This window comes from Taeniopygia guttata, chromosome Z (assembly GCF_048771995.1).
Source record: "Taeniopygia guttata chromosome Z, bTaeGut7.mat, whole genome shotgun sequence".
Taxonomy (NCBI): domain Eukaryota; kingdom Metazoa; phylum Chordata; class Aves; order Passeriformes; family Estrildidae; genus Taeniopygia; species Taeniopygia guttata.
The window spans coordinates 21,497,131-21,512,500 of NC_133063.1; the positions used below are offsets into that span (position 1 = coordinate 21,497,131).

General features: G+C 41.6%; 1 protein-coding gene across 7 annotated transcripts; it reads right to left on the reverse strand.

The window, feature by feature from the left end:
- Window positions 1–1,078: 1,078 nt before the first annotated feature.
- Window positions 1,079–15,080, reverse strand: LOC140681785 (sushi, nidogen and EGF-like domain-containing protein 1). Of its 7 annotated transcripts, XM_072922255.1 has the most exons (6): window positions 4,918–7,552; window positions 4,152–4,205; window positions 4,026–4,061; window positions 2,555–2,730; window positions 2,311–2,385; window positions 1,079–1,764 (listed from the first exon to the last, which is right to left on the reverse strand). In XM_072922255.1, exons 2-5 carry the CDS (start codon window positions 4,186–4,188, stop codon window positions 2,338–2,340), a joined length of 297 nt encoding a protein of 98 aa, XP_072778356.1. In that variant the 5' UTR covers window positions 4,189–4,205; window positions 4,918–7,552; the 3' UTR covers window positions 1,079–1,764; window positions 2,311–2,337. The 7 variants fall into 7 exon arrangements, 5 of the variants coding, with proteins under 5 accessions (XP_072778356.1, XP_072778357.1, XP_072778358.1 ...); XR_012052979.1 differs by lacking the exon at window positions 4,918–7,552 and having other exon boundaries at window positions 2,311–2,460; window positions 4,152–4,481; XM_072922256.1 differs by lacking the exons at window positions 4,152–4,205; window positions 4,918–7,552 and adding an exon at window positions 14,890–15,080.
- Window positions 15,081–15,370: the final 290 nt, after the last annotated feature.

The following is a 15,370-nucleotide window of genomic DNA, read 5'->3' on the forward strand; positions in this document are numbered from 1 at the left end:
GGTGCACCAAGGGGAAGTGCTGGGTCTTGCCCTTGGGTCACAACAACCTCTGCAGTTCCAGGCTGAGGCAGGAGTGGCTGGGAAGCTGCTTGTTATAAAAGGCCCTGGGGGTGCTCATGACAGCAGCAAAACCTGAGCCAGGTGCTGCAGGTGGCCAAGAAGGCCAATGGCCCCTGGGCTGTCCCAGCCATGGTGTAGCAGCAGGAGCAGGGCAGTGACTGCCCACTATGCTGGGCACTGCTGAGGCCACACCTCAAATCCTGGGGGCAGTTTTTGGTCCCTCATGGCAAAAAAGACATTGAGGGGCTAGAGGAAGTCTAGAGAAGGGAACAGAGCTGGGAAAGGGTCTGAAGAACCAGAAGTGGCTGAGGGAGCTTAGGAGGCTCAGCCTAGGGAAAAGGATGATTAGGGGTGACTCTACCACTTTCTAGAATTACCTGGAAGAGAGGTTATTGCCAGGTGGGAGAGAATCTTTTCTCCCAGGCAACCAGCAGCGGGACAAAAGGAAACGCTCTCAAGCTGTGCCAGGGGAGGTTCAGGCTGGACATCAGGAGGAATTTCTTCAGAGAAAGGGTGATTGAGCTTTGGAATGTCTGCTCAGGGAGGTGGTGTAATCACCATCCCTGGAGTGCTCAAGAAACATCTGGACATGGCACTGGTCTGCTTGACATGGGGTGTTCAGTCAAAGGTTGGATTTGAGGATCTTGGAGGTATCTTCCAGCCTTAATGATCCTGTGGTTCTGTGAGTAGGAATCAAGGGTGGGGAGGGGTAAAGTTGTGTCTTGTATGTTTTTTGTGTCTTGTGATGTCCAAGTGTGTTGTAGGTGCAGCATTTTGGGGGTGTGTGCCAGGCTGTCTGTTCTGGGTTTTGTCTCCTGTGCACATGGCTGCCAACATGACTTCATATTGCTCAAGGCCCCAGAAATTGCCACCCAAAAAGGCAAAATTGGATTAATTCTGTCAAATTTCACCCAAAAACCCCTTAGAACCCCAGCAAATGTGGGAACAGTGAGGGTGATGGTGACTTAAGTGTGATGACATCACCATGGGTGCCAAGACAATGACATGGACACTGCAATGTCTTAGCTGCAATTTTATTGCTCTGTTAGAAGCTGGCATGATCTTGATTTCATTGGTGATAACAGTGGCAGTGGTGATGTCCCTCTGCCCCACTCCCTTCAAGTCACCTAGAGAAGATATCAACAGCCCAAGAGGAAGAGCCACTTTCCACCAAAATCCCCAATACTCCCCCAAAAAATCCCAATATTCCCCTCAGAAATCCATATTTTCCTCACAAATTATCCCATAAAATTCCCACCTTTCCCCAACAAACTTCCAATTGTTCCCCAAAAGCCCAATTTTGTCCAGTTACTAATGCCCCTAAATTCTCAATATTCCAACCAAGATTCCTACAGTTCCCCACAGATTGCTAATTCTCCCCAACAATTCCCATCTCCCCCTAAATTCACAGTGATCTTCCCACAGCTACAAATTATTGCCCAGAATCCTCACTTTTCCCCACTCATTCCTGAACTTATTCCTGAAATTCCCACTTTTCCTCCAAATTCCCAATTTTCTCCTCCAGTTTACAACCAGCAGTTGTTGTTCAGCTGGGGAGGATCCACACCTGTCACCTGGAAGTCACCCACCCGAAAGACCCAGTGTCCTGGGACTTGATGTTGGAGGTGGGGTGATGATGATGGCATTGGTTTGGGATCCAGGAATGTTGTAGAAGTTGGTGTCATCACCGCTGTTGAATCCTGCCTAGGAAATTGAGGGGGGGGGGGGGAATCTAGGAGGGCTGACCCCACCCAAAGGGGTAGTGGGCCCCTAAAATGGTTTTAGGATGCGAATATACTTGCTATCACCCAGAAATTATATGGACCAATCCATGACCATCACTATCCTGATCATCTCCAGAAGAAGGGTGGACAACCTCCTGTCTTCTTCATCATCATCATCATCATCATCATCATCATCATCATCATCATCATCATCATCATCACTATTTATCATGTCCAGAAGAAGGGTGGACAACCTCCTATCTTCATCATCATCATCATCAATCATCACTATTATCATTATCATCTCAAATATTTGGGATGGGCCAACCTCTGACCATCATCATCTTCTCCAGAAGATGGGACAGGGCAACATGACCTCCCCAAAAATGGTGTGGGCCAATCCCTGACCTTCATCATCATCATCCTCAGAAAACAGAGTGGGACAACCTCCCCCTCCTCTTCCACCCTCTCCACCTACATGTGCTGAGGTCCCTCCAAGTCCCATTTCAGCATCTCCGTCACTTACTGCCCCTGTAGTCCACTGGATGTCCCATTAGTTTAGGATGATGTAGAACATCTTGGAGTCAGTGGTCAGCACAGCCTGGAAAGTGTTGCCCATCCCAAAGGAGAAAGGTCACAGAGATGAAGAATGAGTTGTGAAGGTCATGGATGGGTTCTGGATGTCAAAGATAGGTCGGTAAACAAGGCCACCAAATGGGTCAACAAGAGCCATTGGGTCACCCTCATGCCCCATGGTCCATGGGCCTCACCTTTTCAGAGGTGGAGCCATAGTAGGCCACATGGTCCCAGGTGGCCATCAAGGCCCAGGTGGGGGTGAAGGGGCTTTTGGGGAAGGACTGGATTATGTGCTGGCTGATGTCCTCCAGCAGTGCCAGGTCGGTGGTCTGATGGTAGAAAATGTCCCCACCCAGCATGTTGTCCACATCTGCCGAGAATGGAATCACAAAAGGGTGCCTGTTCACCAGAGGGAAGGGGTCAGGAGTGCATTGTCTGATGGGCTCATCAAAGGAGATCACCCCATTGTTGTTCACCTGGAGCAGGTGGGTCCAACACCTTGACTTGGGTTGTGGGGTCCTTGAGATGGACCCTACAAGCATGCCAAGAACTACCACCCATAGGGACCCCCAACACCTATCAACACCCCAAGATCCACGTCCCACAGGACCCCCCTCAAGACCCACCGACCAAAGGACCCCCAACTCCAGGACCCCCCTCCCCCAACACCCAAAGAACTCCTCAAGATCCATCGACCTCCCAAGATACCCCACACACAGGACAACCCCAAATAGCAGATCCATAGAACCCTCTAACAGCAACCACCCCCAGGGCCCTGCCACGGCCCACCACCCATAGGACCCCACAACACCCACCAATCCCCCTGAGATCCACTCATGAAGGACCCTTACAAAATCTGTTCTGGGATCACCCATGTGATCCCACAACACACCCCAACACCCACCATGTGGGGGACCACCCAAAACCAACCAACTGCCCCAAGACCACCAGTCATATGACCATGAAGGACCACACCATCACCCACCATCCGCAAAGCCTCCCAAGCCACTCCAACCCCCCCCCTCCCAAATACCACCAGCCCCTCTGAAGATCCCCTACCCATCTAAAGATATTTCAGTGTCCAAGTATAAAACCCACTATGGATTCAAGAAGGGTTCATTTCAGGGACACACACACACACACACACACACACACACCCCGACATGAAAAATGAAGTCAAAATTGAGGGAAAATTTGGAAAAATGGAGGAAATTCCCAAAAATACGGAATTTGGGGTGACCTACAAACACAGTTTGGTAGGTTTTGACACAGAAGGTGAAGGGAAAGAGAGGGCAATTGCCTCAGATGTCCCACCATTGAGTTTGGGGTTGGTTTTATCCCCCTGGTGTGGTCCATAGGGATAGAGCAGGGATCCTGTGGGAAAATCAGGATTTGGGAACTGTCTCCAAATTCCCACCCAATTATATGGATTTTAGGGTGTGACACACCAAATTTGGGGTTCCCATGATCTTGGTTACCTAAAAATGGATGTGTCTTCTCCTGGGTTTTCATGGTGAAACACGTGAAAGGGAATGACTCCAGTGGAATTACATAAGGAACATATGGATTTTGGGAGAATGGCAGGAAAATGGTATGATGTGTGTGGGAGAAAGTCTGATTTAGGTAGAAGTAATGTTTTCTTAGGGCAAAGCCCTCAAAATTTACCTTTTTCAGGTGAGGTTTTGGTGTCCACCATGGAACCTAGAGAAGAAATAGGAGGGAAAATGAGTTGATCAATCATTTTTCCAGCAGGGATGAAAATGACAACACTTTTCAGAAACAAATATTTACCTAAAATCAGGAGGAACAAAACACTAGAGGGTGACATCCTTGACCATAAAATAGCTGCAAAAAAACCTGGAAAACTTAAAAAAACCCCCATAAATACATCCAAACAAGCAAACCAACAACTCTACCCAAAAGAGATGGTGCAGGAAAATGAAGTTAGAGGCAAAAAAAAAAAATCACATTAAAACACCAAACACACACTTTGTCCAGGAATTTAATGTGGAGGGATTTGTGTATGTGTGGTACTTTAACAATTTTTAAAAACAATTGAAGTATTTTAAAAGTTGGCTTTTTGATTTAATGATAGTACATTTTAAAGTAGCAATTAAATTTAATTCAGGAAATTTAAAATTTTGATCTAATTTTTAAATTTTAATTTACTATGATTCAATTTAAATTAAAAATCTTATATAAATGAACATTATTTAATTTAATTTCAATTTTTAATTCTAAATGCATTGTCTTTTAATTTAATGGTGTTCTAAGATGAATGCTATTTTTATTAATCTTCTATTTATTTTATTTTTATTTAATTGACTCTTCAGTTTTTGCTATTTGTGTGAAGAAATTTTTCCCCTTCTGTGCTCAAATTCACAATATTTTTTGCCTTTTTTTCTGAATAAAATGAGGATTATTTACATTTTTGCATGCATTTTTAAAATGATTTAAAGGCACAAATCTTCCTTAAATACATGAAAAAAACCAGGACCGTAAAGAGACAATATTCCAAGGAATGACCAAAATGCCACCAGAATAAAAATTCCTTTACCTGCACTTCAATGAAGTGAAGAACTGCAGCCTGAAAATGAGCTCAACCACCCTCAAATGCAGGCTTTCACTTTGTCTTGTTCCATTTTTTAGCAAAAAAAAAAAAAAATACTGAACATGTACTTTGCCAGCTTCCCACCCATCCAATCTCTCTGAGCTCTCCCAGGATTCTTTAGAAAGGGAAATTTAATAATGTTATAATAAAAAGTTAAGACTTTTTTTGAATAATTTTTGGGTTTTTAAGACACCTCTGGATCCCTCCTCACCCTTATGTGACATTTTTGGCCCTTTCCAAACTTTCCACTTTTATCTCCTGATTTAATTTTTTTTTAAACAAAAACGTCCTTTTAAAAATATTTTAAATTATAGATACTTTATCTCTTTTTTTCTTTTTTTTTATCATCGGGAAGAAAATAGATTAAAATAGATTATCCCCATTTATTTGGGATTTTGAGGACTCTTTTTGGTTAATGTGAGGCTAAGAAAACAATCTTTATCATGTACTTTGGCCTTTCTTTCCTGGAAGAAAAAAGAAGTCCTTATATGTAGGAATTCCACTTTTTGAGGGAAAAAAAACCCTTTAAACCACCAACATTTTTAGTGTGGTGTATTTTTTTTTCCTAAAAAGATGTTAATATCTTTGTTTTTAGGGATTCTTTTAAGGGTAAAAAACCTTTTACTCTTATTATCTTAAGGAAAAAAATCCAGTTCCTTTTTTACTGGCAATTTAAAAGTATTTTTTGCAGGAAAAATCTTTATTGTTGCTCTCCTTTTTTTCTTCTTCTTATTTTTCTAAAGGAAAACTCCTTAATTTGCTTGTATTTTAAGAAACCTCATTGTCCCAGTTCCAGATGGGTTTTTCAAGCTCTTTAAAGTTGTCTAGGTTTTTTTGGTTTTTTTGTCCAGTAACTGGCCTTAGACTGCTCCAGAATCCTCAGCTGGGAGTCGTCGCATTAATTTTTAAAAAATCCCAGACAGATTTGTGTTTGTTTCCCCAAAGATAGTGGACAGGAGTTGAAGTGAGGGCAAGGATTCTGAGGAATTCACTGGATTTTTGGAGAGGCTCCCTGGAGGAGAGTCAGCTGGGATGTCCCTGTGCATTCCCCTCACCCACACCTCTTGTGGGACCCTATCAGTGGCAAGATCCACCCACCCACTTCCAAATCCTCCAAAATTCTGAGGTCAGTTTCTTTACCCACCCTCCTCCAGCTGGGTGTGATGAAGAGTTTGTGATGAACCAGTCAGAGTTTAATGCTTGCCCCAGCTCCCCAACCTCACCCAGTCCTTGCCCTGCAAATGTTCCCAGGACATTCCTGCAAGGAATAAAATCCTGTGTGATTTTGCTGGAGAGAGCCAAAAACATCGGTAAAACACTGCCAGGGCCTTGCAGGGAGAGGAAGCAGAATTCCAAGGAAAGGTTAATGCTGGCAGTCACTTGGTGTCATTGCTTTCAGTGTCTGATGACAAGTGGCCTGAAAACCAGACAGTGTGGAATTTCCTGCTCTTTGTATCTCAGTGCATCATGGAGAGGTTTGTTTGGTTTGGGGCTGGTTGGTTTTGTTTTCCTCCTGATTTAAGACTTTATCACAACACATGGCTTTTATGTGCACTGCTAATGCTGGGAGGAACTGCAAAATTGTGCTTGCTAGGACTCTTGCTAAATGCTGGTTTTAAAGATTATTTGCATTAGTATCATCTTCTCTAGGGACATGAATCATAGATAATTTCTATTCTGATTAGTGTTTAATACTGGTTTTCCTTTTCTCTAGATTGGACCAAACTTTCAGTTCAGGTAAGAGATTTACAGATGTAGTTTGAATTAAAATAACTGTTCTCTTCTGAAATTCAGTTGCTTCTTTTTATTCACTGTAAGAAACCACCTTGCTGGCCTCCTAACCATGTTCCCTGGAAAGGCATAATCTGGAGAGTCGTGTCTTTCAAGGCCACCCAAAATTCTGGATGGATCCCTTGCTGAGTATTCAACTTTAAGCTCCTGAAGAAGGCTGAGTCAAATGGCACAAATTCTGTCTGCTCGGAAAACTGTCAGTTTAAACACCAGAAAGCAGGAGTTTGGATTCCCATTAATTTTAAACCTTGGCCTTAGAACATGGTGCGGTGAATATTTGTTGCTGTGTTTGCCCTCATGAGATTGTTTTCGTTGTTGTAACTTCTTACAGCTGGAACCAGCAAGAGTTACAAAAGACAATGAGAACACTCTTCCCTGACTCTTCCCTCTGGTACTGATCACAGAACACTTTATTTTAGCCTCACTCCCTTCTGCCTCAGCAACTGTAACCCTAAACACAATAAAATCTTTATTTTTCTGGTTGGAGGGAGGAAGTTGGCATGCCAGCCACATTTTCCTTCTGGAATCTTCACTCCACAGCATTCCAACAGGGTAGCCTCTGTCACCTTCCCCCAAAGCCTCTGGAAAGGTCTGTGCAAAGGGCTGTGATGCAGGATGTGGTGAAACACTGATCGGATCTGATGAGGCAGCTCTTGCGTTTCCTTCCCTGCTGTGCTAATGATCTCTGCAGGCAGCCAGAAGTGCAGCCTGAAGGATTGTCTGTCTCGCCCAAGGGCAGCCTAGGTCGGGAGAGGAAAGCAGGTTTTAATCAGGGTCCCCAGAGTGTGGCAAGGACAGCCCGACCCCGTTCCGGGTGACGATGCCATCAGTCACCGCTGCAGACACCTGCCTGCTGCCCCAGCCAGATCTGCGGGCTGGCCACTGATACTGCTTCCCTTCCCTGCGTTCGACTCCTGCAGGAAACCTGCTGGCTTACCCAGCCAAAAGACTGCAAGCCCCAGTGATGCAGCACAGCTGCCACTCGCTGCTCTGCAGCAACAGGACGTCAGGGATGGTTTAGTGCTGCACGGCGTTTATTGCATTAACATCCGTCAGTGCAGGTTTGTAGTGAAAGTTTGTGTATCTGCTCTCTACTGGTTTTTCTGTTTTTAAACCCTCTGCTTAAATTTCTTGTGCTTCCTAATTAGTATAGAAAGGCACTGGGAACACCTCCCTGGTTGACACTTCGGTTACATTAAATCTTTTTGCAATGAGCATTGGGAAAGAAGGAAATGCAAGGAGACACACAAAAAAGTTCATTTACAGCTTTGAAATAAAAATCTGAGCACAAATTATTAAATTTTAATTCAAATGCCTTACTTTTAAGAAATTTTACTTTTTAAAACTGAATTTGATGTAATTTAGAATAACTGTGTTTACTTTAACATTTATTTGATTTCAAAGCTTTAAGATTTTTAACTACAAATTTCTTGGCAAAAAAATCCCCCAGATCTGAATTAGCAAAGAGTTTTAAAAAGTGCAAAAACATCTTAGTCAGAACTCAGTTTTACATCACCTGGAACAGATGAAAGGCTTTGAGCACATCCTGATACTGACAGTAGCTCCCCTTTCCCATGCATGCGTGGCTTTACATGCAACCATTTCAGTCCTGGATCTGAATCACACACGCAAACCAGTCATGAACAAAGCTGATCTGCCAACATAACCTAACATTCTTGGATAAAATTTCAAGTGTTTACCAGGCACTTATGTGTGACTGAATTATATTTGTATTAGGATGCATCTGTGCATGGTGGTGTGAATTAACTGTCTGCCAAGAAGACAGCTGTATCATGCTCAAGAAAGTAGACCAGCACTGCATTAGAAAGGAATTTTATATGTTGCCAGCAGTTTTTAGCTACAGTTGAGACTAAGAAGCTCAAATTACATGGCTAACTTATTCTGAGAAGCTATTTATTTTGATCAGACTGTAGCTTCCTTTTGTGATGACATTGAACACAATGCATTCAGGCTTTCTGTAACACAAGAAAGCATAAGAGCAGCCAGGTAAAGAAGATTTTATGAAAAAATAATGTTGACCATTGACCATTTAAGATGCACAGTGGGTTATAAATAACATTTTCAGAAGAGCTAATTTTTTTTTTTTTTTTTTTTTAACTCTAAATATTGGTGAGATTTGGTTGAAAAAAGCTTTACCTTGGAAAATTTTTTGGGAAAAAACTTCAATGTTCTCCACAAAACAGATGGGGAAGGTAATGGATATTGTACATCTTCCTTCATTTTTCTTTTTTCTTCCTGGCAGTCAATCAGTTCTGCTTAACTGTGACTCACACAACCCTCTTTTTGCTGCTTTATGTATTATTTGGGCTACTGGTTTACTTCTAACAGCCTGTCAGCAGGCTTTGAACTGGGACTAAAGTTTAATTGCACCTGTGTACAATTAAGAGGGACAAGCAGATTCACCTTTTTTTATATGAGAGAGGGACTCTACATAGCTGCCACAGTGTCTGGCTACTAAGATCTCCAATTAAATCAAACAGGATATTCAGTAACTTAGGATTTAGAAAGACAGATTTCACAAGTTTTGTGCAGATATTTTACAGGATTTAGAAGAGTAGATTTTGTGTCAGTGTGTAGTTTCAGCCCTGAAATTCTTTTCTTACTGTCTAGCCCTAACACAAATGGTCTAATTCTCTTGTGAAGAAATGTCTCCAATCTTTGTAAGCAGCTCATGAAAATGAAGAGAAGGGGGGAAAAAAGATTTAAAACTTTGTGCTATCTCAAGTGACAAAAACACCCCTGACAATGATTAAGTGCTACCTTAAAGGGATGTTCCCCCATCAGAACAAGGATCTCCCTATCCTGCAATGGCAGGAATTTGGTTACAAAAGCATGCGTGTCTTTGTCCTCTATGAAATGTTAAAGACCAGATCTAATTTTAACAGCAACACGATAGATAATCTCATGTATCTTTTATAATGAGTCCTTTTACATCTGGTGTCTTTCTTCACTCTTACTGACGGATTCCCATGTTCAACACAGTGTTCAGTTTTGACTCATGACATGGTAAAATGCTTCTAGAAGTGTATTGCTGTCTTCTACCCTCAAAATAGCCTCTGCCTTCCCCGGGTGATTACTGTCATCTTATTTTGACTTTTCTTGAAAGTTCAGGTGGCCAGAAACTCCTGGGGTCAGCTAACTCTCAGAGTGACTTCCCATACTGACAGAAGCAGTCTGTATGCTGAGCCAAAGGGAGCAAAGCTGAGTCACAGGTGCAAAGGGAGATCTCACTGAGGCATTACAATTCTGACAAAAAATTTAAAAATAACATTCAGAACATCTGTGCCATCCATGACTGTTAAATAAAAGAAAAAAGTAATGCTCCTGCACTGTGCTAAGGTGGAGATTTCTTTCTAACACATATAGGGCTGTGTTTCAGATCTGGGACCAAAAGAGCATGGACAACACACAGGTGATTTGTTACTGCTGAACAATGTTTGCACGGCATCTACACCTCCTTTGCTTCTCTGTGCTCCCTCAGGGAGCAGGCAGGGTTTGGAAAAGTGATGGGATTTGGCACAGCTGGGACTCAAAGTGACGCATTAATCTATCATCCAGGACTGTGCTCAAGAGGTAAAACTGCAGGAGGTGGAAAGGAACTCTTCCCAAAGTAGCCACTACTTGGAAACAGTCTGGGCCACAGTTTGCTGGTGGCAGGTAGGTGGGTGACTGACTTTTGCATCGCTTTTCTTTTTACTTTTTTATTCCCTCCTCATTTATTAGATGGTCTTTATCTGAACCTATGAGATTCTCATGCTTTTGCCCTTCTGAATCTCTTCCCCACCCCTCTGGCAGAGACAGAGCAAGCCAATGACTATTTACCCTACAAGAAACTTACCCAAATTAAAAGAACGAAGAAAGACCCTCTTTCATTAAAAAAGCTGAGGGAAATAAAAGGCCAACAGAGGAACACTGGAGTGAGTACACAAACATTTCTGTGCTGTGCTTGATGTTGGTAACTGCCTCAAAAACTTTTGGAATTGGCCTTCTGTAGTTTCTGTAATTATCTGTGTTTTGGGGAATTATGGACATGGCTTAGGTCAAGCCGAAATTATGCTGACCAGAAGTAACACAAGGGTGTATGTACATGAGCATATAGTGTAGAGCAAAAGGAACGGATCTGCACAACAAAACATTCAGATGACATTCACATCACACAGACTCAGGGTATTCTACTCAGATTAACCCTAGGCTAGTCCTGTGGACTGAAAGGCTGCAGGAGGTGAAGCATTTTAGGAGACCCTCTGGATGTCACAGTTTGGTTAAGCCTTTTCCAGAAAAAAAAGCCCATCATCATGGTCTGTGTCCTAGGGTGACGTTATGGTGTTTGTATCTCCAATCATGTGTTCTGTTTACGTTTGATATTATGTTCTGTGCTTTCAGAACTGACTCTGAAAGTGAAGGTTTGTTTTGCCTTGTTATAATCTGGTTCACCTCCCCCCATGGTCTGTTGTCTAGAAAAGGCTAGTGCTGGCTGGCTGGCTTTGCTTTGCTTGCTTGCTTGCTTGGCTTGCTTGCTTTGCCTGCTTTCTTGCTTTGCTTGCTTCCTAGTTAGTTTAGCTAAGCAGTCCAATTCTTTCCCTGGACTGTTGCTTTTTCCTTTCCTCTTCCGGAATACCATCCAACCTGCTCTGGACTGGGATCTGGGAAACACCAAGGTACACCAGGAGCCTGAATTTTGTGATCTGCAGCAACCATCCCCAGTGCTGGAGAGCAATCCCCAGCGTCCAGACCCGGGCAACCACTCCCAGGAAAGATGCTCTGGATTTGTTCATCTCTTAAGAGTGGTGAAAGAGTTTTGTTATCATCTGGTGTTGTTAATTGTTTTGGTGCTGGGGAGTGCTTTGTTCGTTAAATAAACAGGTTCTTTTCCACTTCTCTCTCAGAGGAAATTTTTCCCTGAACCAGGTGGGTGGGGAGGGGCCGTGGGGGTTTATTTCCTGGGGGCTCCTTTCAGAGGCTTTTCCCCAAATTTGCCCTAAACTAGGACAGTCTTAAAGCGCTCCATTAAATGAATGAGTGTGTCATACCAGAATGTGACTGGGAAATTCACTCTTGAGCCCAGCTGAAGAGGTAACAGACCTGTGTTTTCCATAAGGAGATATGCAGTTCCAGAAATTATGTTACTTTCTTCTGGAGCCACAAGTAATACTGATTCATTTCACTAAAATTTTAACTAAAACTCACAAAATGTAAGCTGTTAAGGTATTGCAAGTGATTTTAAGAATTCATGAGGATCTACAGTAATGAGCAGCAGCTGTTTTGTCTGGGGTGAGACCTGTGGTATTTGCACAGGTCCTGCCTTCCTGCCACCTGACATTTGGGAGACATTACTTTCAAGAGGTCTAAAAAGGCTGGCCAGGTTTGCCAAACTCATTTGTGTTATGTCTTTGTTGTGTTCCTGTTGAGAGAAGGGCTGTTGGAAAGCAATGAACTGATCCTGCATCCAGGCGAGGGTGCTGCAGGGCAGAACACAGCGGGTCTGACCATGGTTTCCAGGGTGACTGCTGGAAGCAATTTCCCAGTGATCCAGCTGGACAGTGTTCTCCTAAGCAAACAGTAGGATTCAGCTGGGAAGGTCCAGCCCAAAGTCACTGAGCCATATGTAAGCCAGATGAAATATTTGTGGTCACTGGGAACTGCTGGCAGAACACATAGTACACTGAGATTTATATCCTGAAAAACCAAGAAGTGCACAGGAATTTTTTTAATTTGCCTATTTGTTTGGTTTTTTTCACTTACTTGTGTAAAATGTGTAAGAGAGGATTTAAATGAAGAACTTGTGCTTATGTCTCCTTGGCTTTTTCTCTGTTAAATCTACCAATCTCCAGCTGCCGGGGAATGTGAGACAGTGCCAGAGAGCAGGGCCTTGTCCCAGAGCTCTCTGGTTGTCACAGATTAAGGAATTCAGGCATCAAGCTCCTCTTACAGTGCCATCAATACAATGATGAAAAAAGCCCTTTTAGTCAGTAAAATATTTTTGATAGAGTTTAGGCCAGAAAAATGATTTTTTCCCCCCATATCTCTGCAAGAAGAGCCAGGTTTTGACCACCAGTTTACAACATGACAAAGCAACCAGAGGTAGAGCAACCTCAGAGTCTCTGGAAGTGGCACTAGACTCTAAATGCGGGTGTCCACCTAGGGTTGGTGGATGCCCCTGGGGACCCCACAGAAATCTCAGTCCTAAAACATGCAACTTCTGCAGGTGTGAAGGCAGCAGGGTCTTGCACAGTCAGAGTCAGCCTCAGCACCTGCTGATGTCTGCGTATTTTCAGTGTAACTCCCCTAATAAGTATTAATTATTTCTGTGTATAGTCCTTTCAGCAGTTACCACAGAGTTATTCCATTTTACATATGGCAGAGGAGGTTAATGATCTGTATTCTCACAAGCACTGTATCATAATTATGTCAGTCATTAAACCTCTAATGGTATGTTTGAAATATGGGAGAGGCAAAAGTTTGTCTAGCTGTTCTCTCATGCTTCAAGCTGCCTTGTACGTTTTCATAATTACTGAACTCAGGAGAGGCCAAGGATGTTAAACTCCATGTAGAAATGAGGCTGGCAGATCAATGGTGTGTTTCATCTAATCTCTTGCCTCTGAAATTATCTACATTTGTATGAGAATTATTGTGATGTCTAAAGAGTGGCCTGTCTGGTAAGCAAGGACATGCTGGCTCCATTCTCCCTGGTCAGTGGTTGGTTGGTTACACCTGTGGATGTGCCACTGAAGCCTTTAGTGTCTTTATTTTTTCTGCCATGTACCTTCCTCAATGATTGCAATTGAATGAATTTCAGCACAGAGCTTTAGGATCAGGACAATGAGCCCCTGGTTTGCTGCTCTTGTACCAAAAATCCTTGCACCGCCAGAGAGCCTACGAGTTAGTGACCACTTGGAGTGTTTCTGATAGTACAAAACTGTTGTGGTGTGGGCACCTGGATAAATCCTTCATTTCAGCTTCATTTTAACACTACTAAATACATAGGTAAATTATCCCTGAATTTTATGTCCAGTGGCAGTACAGATTACTTCCTCAGACACAGAAATGGAAAGCTGCTGAGGAATCAGCAGGGTGGGTTTCACACTTTTGTCACCGTGCTAAAGGTTTTGGGCTTATCACAATTTTTAGTTTTTCAATATTGATTTAAAAAAACCCCAAACATAAATAATGTACAGCTTCACTGAAATATTTCCTTTCAGTTTTGAAATTTCAGAAGCCTAACGAAGAAAATCTTGAAAATATGTCTTCTTTGCCAACATGTGTGAGGATATTTAAGTGGAAAATAATTGTGATAGATATTTAAAGAAACAAGACTTGTTCATTTATTTTTAACATTCTGTGGTTTATTTCTTTTAAATTAAGTTTTTAGTAAAAAATCTGTTTCCTCAGTAGCTTTCAGTTTCTGTGGTTGACAAACATAAACCACATCTATGTAGATTAAAAATGAAAATATTTTTTAACAATAGTGAATAAATTTACTATCTAAATCAACAGATTATACTAAATGAAGTGTCTTATCTACTATAGCTATTATTTATACAATTATTTAAATAAATATTCAATTATTAATTCTAATCACACATTTCTTTGATCAGTAGCCTTGATTGATATTTTCACTCAATTTAAAAATAATTTTTATAACTACACGAAATTGATCAGAATTTTCAGAAAATTTTGGGATAAAACTTCAAAGTTTACTTATGTGAAGAAGAACAAAGAAAACGAGGTTTTCTGGAGAGATGTTATGAAAGAAAAGCTAAAGAAGAGAATTCATTCATAGCAACAGGGATGAAACATTGACAATGATATTATTGAAAGATTCCTGGTAACAAGACCACTCCCAATACACAAATATGCTTTAAATGCCTTCTTGGTATTCCCGTTACTTGTAGACATCATTAGAAAAATAAAAAAGCCACAAATAAAATTATTTTGAAGTTTGTTTTTTTTTTAACAAATGTTACTGATTTATGTTTTCATGTAAAAATTTTTAGTTCATATCTTGATTCTTTAAATGCTGTATTACAGGCTAGATGCTGGTTTTCTTAGGAAAAAAATAATTTTAAGACAAAAGCTCAAAATTGTCAGAAAAACTTGGTAACTTACCTGCTTTTCCCGTTGTGATTCCTTTCCCAAACAATTACACACTTTGTGGTTTTATGCTGATTTGGGAAAAAAAAAAAAAAAAGAAGCTTGGAGATAAGTCCCATAACACTCTTCATCTTCATCACCCTTATCCATTAGTTTTCAGAAAGAGTTCTGTGAATTTCTGTGCATTCAAATGTTTCGTTAAAAATCTCTGAACAAAAACCGAAACCAAACTAAAACCAAACAAACAACCAAAAAAAAAAAAAAAAGGGAGTAGTTTCCATTGTGGGGTTTATTGTCAAGCATTGTTAATGTTTAATTTTAACTATATTAATCTGGAAGTTATGGGGCAAGGGCATAATGGTGGCACAATGAGATCAGATAAATACACTGAGTAGTACTTCAATAATCCTCTGACACACTGGATGATGTTTGGGATTGGCTAAGTTTTGGGTGCTTTTTACTGTTTTTATATAAATTATTCAGAAAATCCCATTAA

Coding starts and splice junctions, on each gene's coding strand:
- LOC140681785 (XM_072922254.1), bottom strand. CDS start 4,242: ATGGGGGTTTTTTTAAGTTTTCCAGGTTTTTTTGCAGCTATTTTATGG. Junction 2,731..4,025: donor CAAAACCTCACCTGAAAAAG/GTAAATTTTGAG, acceptor CATTCTCGGCAG/ATGTGGACAACATGCTGGGT. Junction 2,386..2,554: donor ATGGCTCCACCTCTGAAAAG/GTGAGGCCCATG, acceptor AACACTTTCCAG/GCTGTGCTGACCACTGACTC.